General features: G+C 58.0%; 1 protein-coding gene across 3 annotated transcripts in view; it reads left to right on the top strand.

Annotated features, from left to right (window-relative positions):
• The window catches only part of TMEM132D (transmembrane protein 132D), a 571,936-nt gene extending 559,810 nt beyond the window's left edge, over window positions 1-12,126 (top strand). For all 3 annotated transcript variants that reach the window (XM_032310915.1, XM_032310917.1, XM_032310918.1), the window contains 4 exons: window positions 196-401; window positions 2,240-2,516; window positions 5,526-5,717; window positions 9,501-12,126. In XM_032310915.1, coding sequence (XP_032166806.1) covers window positions 196-401; window positions 2,240-2,516; window positions 5,526-5,717; window positions 9,501-10,682 — 1,857 coding nt within the window. In that variant the 3' untranslated portion in view covers window positions 10,683-12,126. The remainder of the gene's footprint in view (window positions 1-195; window positions 402-2,239; window positions 2,517-5,525; window positions 5,718-9,500) is intronic.
• The last annotated feature ends 255 nt before the right edge of the window (window positions 12,127-12,381 follow it).

Genomic DNA, 12,381 nt, shown 5'->3' with positions numbered 1-12,381 from the left:
GGCTCCCAACGCCTAAGGGTCATCTGCCGGAGGACATGCAGCAGGAGAGCTCGGCTGCCTGGCTGTGGCACCTGGTGGGCAGGTGGAAGAAGGGGTCCTAGGAGGAGCGGTCAGACCCCTACAGCATCTGCTGTTCCCACAGCAATGGCATATGGGAAGATCTCACCGCCTGCCTCTCCTCTCTCCTCTTCACAGGTGTCTGACAGCTGTGACTACGTCTTCGTCAACGGGAAGGAGATGAAAGGCAAGGTGAACGTGGTGGTGAACTTCACCTACCAGCACCTGAGCAGCCCCCTGGAGATGACCGTGTGGGTGCCCCGGCTCCCGCTGCAGATCGAGGTCTCGGACACTGAGCTCAACCAGATCAAGGGCTGGAGGGTGCCCATCGTCTCCAACAAAAGGTGGGTGTGCTAGTCACGACTTCCTATCAGAGACCAGAGGCAAACATGCTTCTGCTAAAGGCACATATTTGCAGGGCAGCTAATTTCAGGCCTGACTGGCCCCGGGGCTGCAATTGGCACCCTCAGGACGGAGTCTGTCCCCGCCTCGTGGGCTGGCTTGCGTGTGCTGGCCTCGTCCTCTACCAGCTTTTCTCCTGCAGTTCCAGACTTGCAGAAAGTGCATCCTTTCCTTCCCATTGGTTCCAGCAGGGGCCCTAGAGTTACGCTGGCCTCCCTTGGGCTGTGTGCCCGTCCCCAAGGCCATCAGTGTAGCGAGGACGTAGATCACACTGTCCGCTGAGGCTTTGCCATGATTCCTGGACTGGAGTCAGAGCACCTGGAAGAGGTCAGCCCCACCCGAACCGATGGGTCGATACTGGAAGAAGGGGCCAGTTGATTCTGGGATGGCGCGAATGACAGAGGTCCCCTAGAAAGACCAGAGAGCAGACTCTGCTGACCTGGGCAGCCCCTCTGTGCCCCCAGCCCAGAAGTGCAGAGATTGCTTGGTCTCAGGGAGATGAGGTCAGAAGACTGTCCCCCGTGTGCCTGGTCCTTTCCCTGAGGTGTCTGCTGGAGGAAAGGGGTCCTTTATCCCCACGGGCCACCAGGTACCAAGAGAATAGCAAGAGGTCAGGTTCTTTGTTCAGAGACACTGAGGACCGGCACGGCAGACACCTATAGAAAGTCAAAAGTGAGCGTACGTGGAATTAGAGTAGGGGGCACTCCTGGTGTCTTTGCTCAGCAGGGAGGACACTGGCATTCCTCTGAGAGCTGCCCCTGGAGCTCCACCCCCATTAGTCTCTCTGCCTCTGGGGGACGGGACAGCTTCCAGAATGCAGCCTGCGGGTCCCACACGTGGCGGGAAGATAGTTTCGGCAGTGACCCTCTATGGACCCTCTAGAGACCCTTCTGCAGGGTCTCTATGGCTGAGCTGGTGGGACCCTCTCCTTAGTTGCGGGGTCTCAGGGCGAGGTTAGGAGTGGTTACTGGGGCTGCGAGCTGGGCGGCAGCCGGTAGGATGCACCAGAGGACTGGCTTTGTCTGATCGTGGCCCATCTCCGTGTCAGCTCAGATCTGGCCACAGAACTGGGCTGTTGCTCAGATGGAGACCGCCATGTGCCAGGAAGAACTGGCTGGACGGAAGGCGTCAGACACAAAAGGAGCAGCTAACGTCTGTCCCCAAGCCCAAGTATCCCGGTCCTTTCTGTGCTTACTGTCCCGTTACATTGAGTTCGATACCGACCGCCACGCGTGCTGGTTGATGGGGCCATCGCGGTCGCCCACAGCCCTGTCAGCTGAGCTGCACAATGTAATGACAGGTCCCCAGACTTAGGGGCTTAAAGAAGACGCGTACGATCTCACGGTGTGAGACGCCGCTGCGCTGGCTTCTGGCTAGCTCCACGGGGCTGCTCCCGACGTGGCGGCTCGCTTGCTCAGGCCGAGCAAGGGAAGAACCAAGGAAAGACTACGAAGCAAGAAGAGTCACGGTCTTTCTTAAAGCCGCATCCCGGAAGTGACACCCTGTCACTTTGCCTACCGTCTCCCGCGGCGGGAAGGTTACTAGGTGCAGCTTGCGCTCTGAGGGGGTGGGATTCTGCTGACTGCATTCTGGGAGGTGGGGGCCCCTGGGAGCTCTGCTGACCACACCAGCCCCTTCTGATTGTCAGGACCGGTGTCACCCCGTGGTCAGGTTATTTGGGGTCGCACCCCACCGGGCTGGGCTCCCCGCCCGCTCACCTTTGCAGCCCCTGCCGCCGGCCCCAGTCAGCACCTGCTAACCCAACCTGACCATTTGACAGGCCAGCCCGGGACAGCGAGGAGGAGGAGGACGACGACAGGAGGGGGGGTCGCGGCTGCGCGCTCCAGTACCAGCACGCCATGGTGCGCGTCTTGACGCAGTTCGTGGCCGAGGCGGCGGACCGGGGCGGCCACCTGGCCCACCTGCTGGGCTCAGACTGGCAGGTGGACATCACGGAGCTGGTGGGCGACTTCATGCAGGTGGAGGAGCCCCGCATCGCCAAGCTGCAGGGGGGACAGGTCCTCGTCGGCCAGGAGCTTGGGATGACCACCATTCAGGTGAGCAACCCCCAGGGCAAGGGCCCTCTGTATCCGTCTGCCTCTTCTCTGCCCAGAGAATTGTTCGTCATTGCTTAGGACATGTCTTGCTCGAGCGAACCGGATTGTCTCCCGGACGCTGTCGGGCTGTAAGGATGTGACAAGACTCTCGAAGCTCCTCCCTTGCTGCTTGCATCGACAAATGCCGCTTGGTTCTCCTGGATGCGTCGTGTTTGAAACCCCAGTACGCTGTCTGTCTCCTTGCCGTGCTGGGTGTTACCATCGTGGGGAGAAGGCTCCGGGCCTGAGCCGGCCTCATGGGAGCCGTGGGCAGGGGCACGGCCAGCAGCTTCTCACTGAGCCCTCCACCCCACTGACCATCGCCTGGTATCACAGCGTTCCATCCCGCCGTGATACCACGCAGCCTCAAGTCCCACCCCAGGCCCAGCGAAAACAGGGGATCTCAGAAACGAGCCAAGGAGAGGAACAAAGTTATTATGCCCCTCACAGTCTTGGGGGCAGCTGCAGCTAGGGACGGCTCAGGCAGGACCAGGATTTAACAGGAGGTTTTGGAACAAACACTCCCCCAAAACGCCATTCCAGGAGGTCCCGTGGGTTTAGTCGTCTACCTCCTGTCTGAGAACAGAGAGCAGCAGCTCCCCCCAACTGGGCCACCGGCCCTGCCGTGGGGTTTCTGCCACAGCTGGGTGCAAGGAAGCCTTGTCAGTGGGCGTATTGGATTATGCCAGATTTAGAGCACATCCACTCCAGAGAATTGGCTAGTATTTAAAAGAGACCATTGTAGGGCGCCTGGGTGGCTCAGTGGGTTAAGCCTCTGCCTTCGGCTCAGGTCATGATCCCAGGGTCCTGGGATCGAGCCCCGCATCGGGCTCTCTGCTCAGCGGGCAACCTGCTTCCTCCTCTCTCTCTCTCTCTCTGCCTCTCTGCCTGCTTGTGATCTCTGTCTGTCAAATAAATAAATAAAATCTTAAAAAAAAGAGAGAGAGACCATTGTACTCAAGGAGAAAATAGACGGGTCTGAAGTGACCCGAGGGTCACAAGCTCCAGGGGTCGCTAAGACCAGAGAAGGTGACAGCGAGCAAAGCAGCCTGCGTGTGAGCCGAAAGACAGAAGCCCACCTGGGCCCCAAGTGCTGGGGACACGATAGGGGCCAGTGAGGAGTGTGGCGAGGGAGGAGGGGCTGAAGGTAATGCAAATCGAACACGGCCAGATGTTGCAGATTTCTCCAGAAAAGCGAAAAATCTTTTTGTGTGAAATTCTCTTTTTTTTTTTTTTTTTTAAGGGTGGCCATTAATTCCATTATGTTTTATTTATTTGGGGCTCCTGCAGGGCTTAGTCGGTTAGGCATCTCCCTTTGGCTCAGGTCAGGATCCCAGGGTCTTGGGATCAAGCCCCGCATCGGGCTCCCTGCTCCGTGGGGAGCCTGCCTCTCTCTTTCCTTCTGCTGCTCCCCCTGCTCGTGCTCTCTCTCTGTGTTGAACACATGAATAAAATCTTGGGAAAATAAAGAAGTATTTAAAAAAATAAAGTTTTATTTACGTCAAACCGAACGTATCTGCCCCCAAGACAAGAGCTGAAAACCTCCACCATTAACTTCCAGTTGGAAGATCTAAACCGAAGAGCTGAATTCCTCCCACGTGGGGACCGGAACCAGGAGCAGCATTAGCCTGGCCCACACGGGGTGGCATAAACACCAGGGCCATGACACAGGTCGGGGCTTCTAGTCGGGGGCGTGGGCTGGCTCCCCATGCGTCCGATGCGGACGCCGTCCTGGTGGGGCCACGGGTCCTGAGACCTTCTCTTCTTTCCTCCGAGCCCTCCCGAGCTGTGCATTGACTTGTCTAGTTCCTTCCCGGGGCTCGTAACCCCCTGCTGTCCCGATTGTCCCAACCCGACTTAGAGACCGAGGTGGTATTTGGAAAGAATCACGGAGCCCGATACACGAATTTCAGGGGTCCTGGGAAAACCGCCATCCCGACGTAGGTCTTTGTAAATACCTCGCGGACAGAAGCGTGTCGGGAACGTGGGGTAAAGGAAGCGGGAAGCTGTGTCCAGGAGGAGGCTGCGCGTTCAACTCTTCAACCTTGAGTGAGGGGCGAGTGGGACAAAGGGTTCCACAGAAGCAGAATCTCTCCTCTGCAGGGTCGAAATGCCTAAGCTTGGTTTCCCCGGGACGCCACAGGTGGTGGGGACCCCCAGCTCCGTGTGCAGATGTCGGCACCGGTGGTGGGGACCCCCAGCTCCGTGTGCAGATGTCGGCACCGGTGGTGGGGACCCCCAGCTCCGTGTGCAGATGTCGGCACCGGTGGTGGGGACCCCCAGCTCCGTGTGCAGATGTCGGCACCGGTGGTGGGGACCCCCAGCTCCGTGTGCAGATGTCGGCACCGGTGGTGGGGACCCCCAGCTCTGTGTGCAGATGTCGGCACCGGTGGTAGGGACCCCCAGCTCTGTGTGCAGGCTGATCCCCCCAACGCTCAGTGTTTCCCTGGGTGTGGCATGTGAGCTCTCGTGACGCGACTTGGGTGACACGCGGACCGACAGCCTCCGGTCAGCCGTGCACGTGTGTAAGACAGAAACACGTAAATATGTCACTAGCCCATCAGAACCATTTCCCCTTGCTGCTGTGAAGTTTCTTACACCAATTATTTAAGGGAAATAATTTTAAATGAAGTATGCACGTGCACAAGTCATGGAGAACGCTCACGCAGCTCCGGACTCATGAGCGAGCCCTCGGGGAAGGACAACGTAAATTCGTCCCCTGAAGAACTGCGGGGTGCCTGGCGGGTCGTGGGGTGGCACGTCCCCCCACATCCACTGCCTTGCTGCGACTTTAAAATTACATCACACCTTCACAAGAGAGATACATCTTTGGGAAGAAGGCGTCAGTGGAAAGACCCGTTCCTGTTCCCTCTGCCTCATTTGTCTGTCTCTGTGAGCATCACTTAGGCCGCAGGAGGAAATGCCGGGGCTGCTGAAAGCTTTTCCTTCCGTGTCGGTTCTGCCTTTCAGATCCTGTCGCCTCTGTCCGACGCCATCTTGGCAGAAAAGACCATCACCGTGCTGGAGGAGAAGGTGACCATCACCGACCTCGGGGTCCAGCTGGTGACAGGCCTGTCACTCTCCCTGCAGCTCAGCCCAGGGAGCAACAGAGCCATCTTCGCCACCGCGGCGGCACAGGAGCTTCTGCAAAGGCCCAGACAGGTAGGGAGGCAGGGCTGGGGTCAAGTAGGTCACGCATCACATGAGGTCAGGCACCAGGTAAGTCACCCACGAGATGGGTCACGCATCAGATGAGGTCACCCAGCAGGTGGGTCAGATATCCGGTTGGGGGGGTGGGTCAGACATCTGGAAGAGTCCCAAGTGGGGCCAGGTCACAGGTCAGGTGGGGCGATTCACTGAGCGGGTCCCACATCACGCGAGGTCCCGCAGTGGGGTGAGGCCACACGTTAGATCGGTTATTTGTCTGGTGGAGTCACTCGCTGGGGGTCCCACAGAATGGTGGGACCCATGTCAGGGGCTTCTCAGCCTGGAAATTTGGGAGGCAGGCAGCTCTGTGGCTTATGCTTCCGAGCTGCCTTAGAGCCGCAAGAAGGAAAAAGGTTTCCCAGTATCAAGGATCATGGGCCCCAGAAGACGAGGGGCTGGACGAGGGCTCCACTCCTCATTAGCCCCAGTGCCAGGAGCGCTCAGGCAGTCGCTGGGGCTGTCTCACGCTCTTCCGCTGCCCCCACGGCCCCGGCAGGGGGAGGACGAGCCTCCGGGGAGGTGCCCACAGCCTGCTCCGAGTCCCTGCAAGGGAAATGGGGCAGCAGGTCTGGGGCGATGGGAGATGGGAGGGGCCGCTCTCGCCAGGCTTGCAGTTTAGCTCAGGGCGGAAGCAAGGACCCCGTGGGGACGTCGGTCTGCGTCTCCTTTCTCTGTGCTTGACGCTGACCCTGTGCCCTGTGTGTTTGTGTGTCAACGTGATGGTTTCCCACATTGCTGGAAATAGGACGTTCACAAACACTGTGCGCTCCTTCCTCGTTAGAGGAGAGTTAAGCCTTATCGGTTAGAGGGAACATGGAGGCGGTGGTGAACCTTGCTGAGCAAGGACACAATGGTCTGCAGCCGCTGGTTCTCTCTGGGGCTCGTGAAGTGGGACCCTCCTCCCGCGGGGCTGCTGGACGGTCTCCAGCCCAGGTCGGGGGTTTCCTGGCAGCTTCCCTTCAGGGCGGGAAGCCTTCCTGGCAGGTGTACCCTCAGCTCTTCCAGCCCTGGCACCGCCGAGGCTGTAACCATGCTCTGAGGAGAGCCGGACTTGTCCCAGGGCACACAGAGCCCTCCCATCTTCCCAGCCTGTCCCCGTCCCTCAGCACTCCACGTCCTGTGTTAGCTAATTCCTCTGCCCCTTCGCTGTGGTCTTTGCGGGCAGGGGCTTCGATGATAAAACCCTTGAACGTGGATGATTCTAGTCACAGATACGAACTCTTGCCAGAGACAAACCTCCTTGTTCTCAGGGCCGGGTGCCAGGCAAGATACAAGGCACAGATAACAAAGGGGAAACAAGCCAGGGCTGCTTTCTGTCTTCGCGGGATGATAAAATCAGGGGACCGATGGCCGGGGCTCAAGGAGGCAGTGAGATGGAGTTAGAGGAAGGCCAGGGAGCGGATCCACTCGTGACATGCAGAGCCGACCGTGCTCGCCTGTGGCTGGCTCCGTACTTGAGTCACATGGCCCTTGTCACCACGTGCACTTGGCTCTGACATTTCAGTCTCAGGAAATCCAATGGCTTTTGAGTCTCCTGCTCCCGTTTCCTGGCAGATTGGATGAAGCTGGTGAGTCGGTGTCCAGTCCTGGGGCTCTGGGGCTGTTTCTCGGCCTCATTCTGCAATTAGCAGCTGGTCCAGCCAACGCCTGACCCTAACCCTAACCCTAGGCGTATCTCGTGGGGGGGCTGAAGCCCTCAGTCACATTCCTACTTCCAGACGCCAAGCAACACCGGGTAGAAGTGGCTTCGGTCATACTTAAAGGTGCTTTGGTTGCCAGAAAGAGAAATGTACTCGAGCAAGCTTGAGATGTGCGGGCTCTGCTCCCAGGACCAGGGGCTCCTGCAGACCCCAGCTGCGGCACCTCGGAAGACGCAGGGTGTCGACGGTCTCCCCACGCTCACACTGCCTGCCCTGCGCCTGCCCTCCACTGTAGTCCTTTTTCCTGTCCTGCAGTAATGCTGGACGCGGACATTTGTTCATCACTCATCAGTGCGGGGCCCCGAGGTGGCTCCACCCCCCAGTCATCGTCCCGCAGCTCAGGCTTCGAGCCCATCTGTCTGATTTCACATTTGAGAAGGACGGAGAGAGACAGAGAGAGAGACTCGCACTGGCTCAGCACCACAGAGATGAACGGCTTTGCAGGTTCCCTCGTGGCCCCTTGTCCCCAGTCCAGTCCGCCGTGGCGCCATGGCTGGGTGTGCGGCGGCCACATGCCTCTCCAGGCTAGTTATCCTGGGGTTGGGGTGGAGTAGTTCCTCGTGATCTTGGGGAGGAAGGGCCAGTTCGAGGTCAAGCACAACGACCTCTTCCCTGAAATTCAAGGCTTGCGTTCAATCAGGGAGTATCTCCTTTATTACGGTCTGCCTGGTCCAGCTGGTGCCAAAGGGAGTGATCTAAGCCACGAAACCAGAAGGCGAGAGATTGAGACATGGGCCACCCATGGTCTCCCTGTCTCCCCCGTGTGACCGAGGGGAGGAGGCCGGCAGACACGGTCCACGTAGGGTGTGTGTCTCCCTGGCTGGTTTAGCTCCCTGTCTCCCAGTCAACACGGCGTCTGGAAACTCTTGCAAACCTGCGCCCGTAGACCCAGATGCAGCGGGACCAACACCACCCAACCTGCGGCTCCTCTGGGTGTCCCTGTCCGGATCAGGGGCCCTCATCTCCGTTGTGAGGGATGAGCAGAGACTCGGGATTAAAGCCGCGTAGAAATAATGTCATATTTTCCCTTGAAATGTGTGTCGGTCGTAAATGATCCCGCCAGCCAGCCCTGCCCTTAGACGTGATTTATGGTGGCATAGACGTGGGTCTTGTGCCCCTAAAACCCGGCTTTCTTCTTGATCCGGTCATCTGCTGATGGACGTCCGGGTTCTTTCCGTAGTTCGGCTATGGTGGGCGTCGCTGCTCTAAACATTCGGGTGCACGTGCCCTTTCGGATCACTACGTTTATGGAATACTTTGCAGCCATCAAAAGAAATGAGATCTTGCCATTTACAACGACGTGGATGGAACTAGAGCGTGTCATGCTTAGTGAAATAAGTCAAGCAGAGAAAGACAACTATCATATGATCTCCCTGATATGAGGAAGTGGTGATGCAACATGGGGGCTTAAGTGGGTAGGAGAAGAATCAATGAAACAAGATGGGATTGGGAGGGAGACAAACCATAAGTGACTCTTAATCTCACAAAACAAACTGAGGGTTGCTGGGGGGAGGGGGTTTGGGAGAAGGGGGTGGGATTATGGACATTGGGGAGGGTATGTGCTTTGGTGAGCGCTGTGAAGTGTGTAAACCTGGTGATTCATAGACCCGTACCCCTGGGGATAAAAATACATTATATGTTTATTAAAAATAAATATATAAATAAAAATGTTTTTAAAAGAGAGAGAAAAAAAAGAAGCAAACCGGAGCATCCATTAACAAAAACAAACAAACAACAACAACAAAAAAAACCTGTCTTTCTTTCAATTCCTTGGGGAAGAAAAGCAGATCTTCTTATGGGGCGTTTAGCCTGGGCTCCCTTCATTCTCACGTCAAGGCCATGGTTGTGGTCTGGTTTCCCACCTCCAAAAAGCAATGAATGTCTTCCATGACCCTCATGCATCTGAACTCATTTCTGCCTTCTTAAAAAAGCGTTCCTTTGTTCTTGTGTTATTTCTGCCACTGAATGTCTGCCGTGCAAAGCCGTGGTCTTCCGTGAGCTGTGGGGCCCGTGCTTACTGACTTATTTTATTCAACAGGAAGCGGCCATCAGTTGCTGGGTCCAGTTCAGCGATGGTTCCATCACCCCCTTAGACATCTACGACGGCAAAGACTTCTCTTTGATGACCACCTCCCTGGATGAGAACGTGGTCTCCATCCACCAAGACCCCAAATTCAAGTGGCCCATCATCGCTGCTGAAACCGAAGGGCAGGGTGCCCTGGTGAAGGTCGAAATGGTCATCAGCGAATCGTGCCAGAAATCCAAACGTAAGAGCGTGCTGGCCGTGGGAACAGCCAACGTCAAAGTTAAGTTTGGCCAAAACGATGCGAACCCCAACACCAGTGACAGCGGACACTCTGGGGCTGGAGTTCACCTAGAAAATAACGTCAGTGACAGAAGACCCAAAAAACCCTTGCAAGAGTGGGGGAGTAAGGGAGGAAGGTACCACAGCAGTTCCTCCATGGGCCTCATGGAAGGGAGGGGGTCCACGACGGAGAGGTCGACCTTTCAGAGGAAGAGCAGTCAAGGAAGCCTTTTAGATGATGACAGCCATCTGCAGACCATCCCCGTCGAGCTCAGCAGCTTCCCGACCCAGGGCGACCCGCCCAGAAGCAACGGGGAGTCAGACGAGAACGGCCTCGCGCAGGCCTCCAAAGGGTTGACCGACTTGGAGATCGGCATGTACGCTCTGCTGGGGGTCTTCTGCCTGGCCATTCTGGTCTTCCTCGTCAACTGCGTGGCCTTTGCGCTCAAGTACAGGCACAAACAGGTTCCGTTCGAGGAGCAGGAAGGTCTGAGTCACTCGCACGACTGGGTCGGCCTGAGCCACCGCTCCGAACTGCTGGAGAACCACATCAACTTTGCGTCCTGCCAAGACGAGCAGATCACTGCCATCGACAGGGCCGTGGATTTCGAAGAGAGTAAGTATCTGCTCCGCACAGACTCCCAGAAGAGCAGCAACGGGCAGCTGCTCAAGTGTCCGGGCCCCGGCGTCACAGACGAGAGGGATCAGAGAGGCGAGCCCCCGGCGTCCCCTACCTCAAAGAGGAAAAGAGTGAAATTTAGCACCTTCACCACCGTCCCCTCGGACGACGGCTGCCCCACCGTGAACTCCATAGCGGCCGGCGGTGAGGACATGCGCTGGGTCGGCCAGGATCTGGACCCCGGGGAGAGCAGACCGCCGCACGGCTACGTGGAAGGGTTACGTGAGCACGTGTAAGCCAGACCCTCACGGACGCGGGCTCTCACTCACTCTCAGCCTTTAAATTTGGGGCTGTGTGGCCAGGGCACCCCTGGGAAAGGAGTGACATGACAGGACAAGATAAGACCGCCCCCATCGGCAGAGCCCCGGCAAAGGTCGCCGGCTTGGCTGGGTGGCCCCGCGTCGGGATCGGGGCACATATTCCGGCACCCAACGTCTCGGCTGGTGCTGAGACGGATCGTGCCTGGCGAGATTTGTAAAACTTGGAAGAAAAATGAGTTCTGCGCCACCGAGCGGCTGAGAGGTCCCAGGAAAGAACGGCCCTCCCCGCCCCCCGTCCATCACCCTTTTTTCTCTTGAACCAAAGCCCTTGGGTATGGTGAAACCCACGGGAGTCCAGAACTCACTCCCGCAGAGCCCAGAAGAAGCCTGAGACTCGGGTGGGTGCGAGTGGATGGACGGGGGGGACAGCGAGTTCCTCGAGCCGGGGTGAGCATCCCTCCATCCGCGGGACCGCGTGCTGCCGACAGGGACAGACGGGCCGCACGTGGGCAAATGGGCCTCAGATATCTTTGTCACGAGATGCCCAGAACAAAGGAGCAAGCCCTCTGGGGCACTCGGGGCTTCCCTTTACTGGTAAACTAGGGATACAGGGCACAGAATGTCAGCCCGTTCGAGGAACCAGGCTTTTCCGGGCAAGTTCACCGTCTTCAAATGTGCACTGCTCTGCCCCAGCAGCTGTCGAAGAGCCGTCGCTCATGTGCGGGCACGGGGGCCTGTCCAGCATCCCCCGTGGGCTGGTGCGTCAGGTCCAAGTGACACTCTGCCGTGGCCCCGCCAGGCAAACGTCACTCGTGTCCTTTCCTTGGAGAGGCAGGGGTTTGAGAATTTGCAGTTCTCATGGTGAATTCAACACCCGGGGACACTCATCGCCCTGGCCCCTCAGGAAAGGTGGGGCAGCCGTTTTGTGATGGCCCCGCGGATGGCCACACCGGGTGCCCCATCCACAGTGGCAGAAATAGATGTGGACGAAGATGGAGTGTGTGGCCTGGGAGAGCCGGGGTCCCCCTGTGCCATAGGGGGGCTGGGCAGGAGGCTTGGACTGATGGAGGGACCGAGGTGCCCATGCTTGCAGGGGAGAGGGAGGCCCTAGTCTGTCCGGAGAGCTTTTACGTCATTGCTTAAAATCAGAATGACTCTGAATGTCTCCCCAACCCCTCTGGACAGATGGGAAGCCACTAAGGAGGCAGATGAGGGGAGAGGTGAGCGTATTCTTGCCCCAGCTCGAGCTCCTGCCAAGGCGGGGCAGGGCGGCGGGACCCCTGGCAAGAAGGGCCACGGAGAAGCAGGGGGGCGGGGCGGGGCGGTGGGGGGTGAGGAGGGCTCTCCCCTCTGTCATGTGCTGTCTCTCCACTCTGCAGTGCTCTTCTCCAGTTTCTCTCTTCCACTGTGTGTCCCTTCTCTCTGTGTGTCCCTGCCCTGTTTCTCTCCTCGCTCTGTGTCTCTGTTCTGTGCTCTTCTCTCCCCCGCCCCTCCTTAATGCCGGTAATTGAATTCTCCCTAGATCGTGGGTGCCCCTTCCTCCAGCTCACTCTTTCCACCTTCACCCCCACCAGCCCCCAACCGAGGTGCTCCCATTCGCTCTACGCCTGGGAATCCAGCAGCCATCGGCCACCTGCTCCTGTCTCCAAGTCGACTCACCCTGTCCGGTGGGGCG

This window comes from Mustela erminea, chromosome 13, assembly GCF_009829155.1.
Source record: "Mustela erminea isolate mMusErm1 chromosome 13, mMusErm1.Pri, whole genome shotgun sequence".
NCBI lineage: Eukaryota > Metazoa > Chordata > Mammalia > Carnivora > Mustelidae > Mustela > Mustela erminea.
The sequence above is the reverse complement of the archived record's forward strand: the minus strand, read 5'-3'. Positions and strand labels throughout refer to the sequence as shown.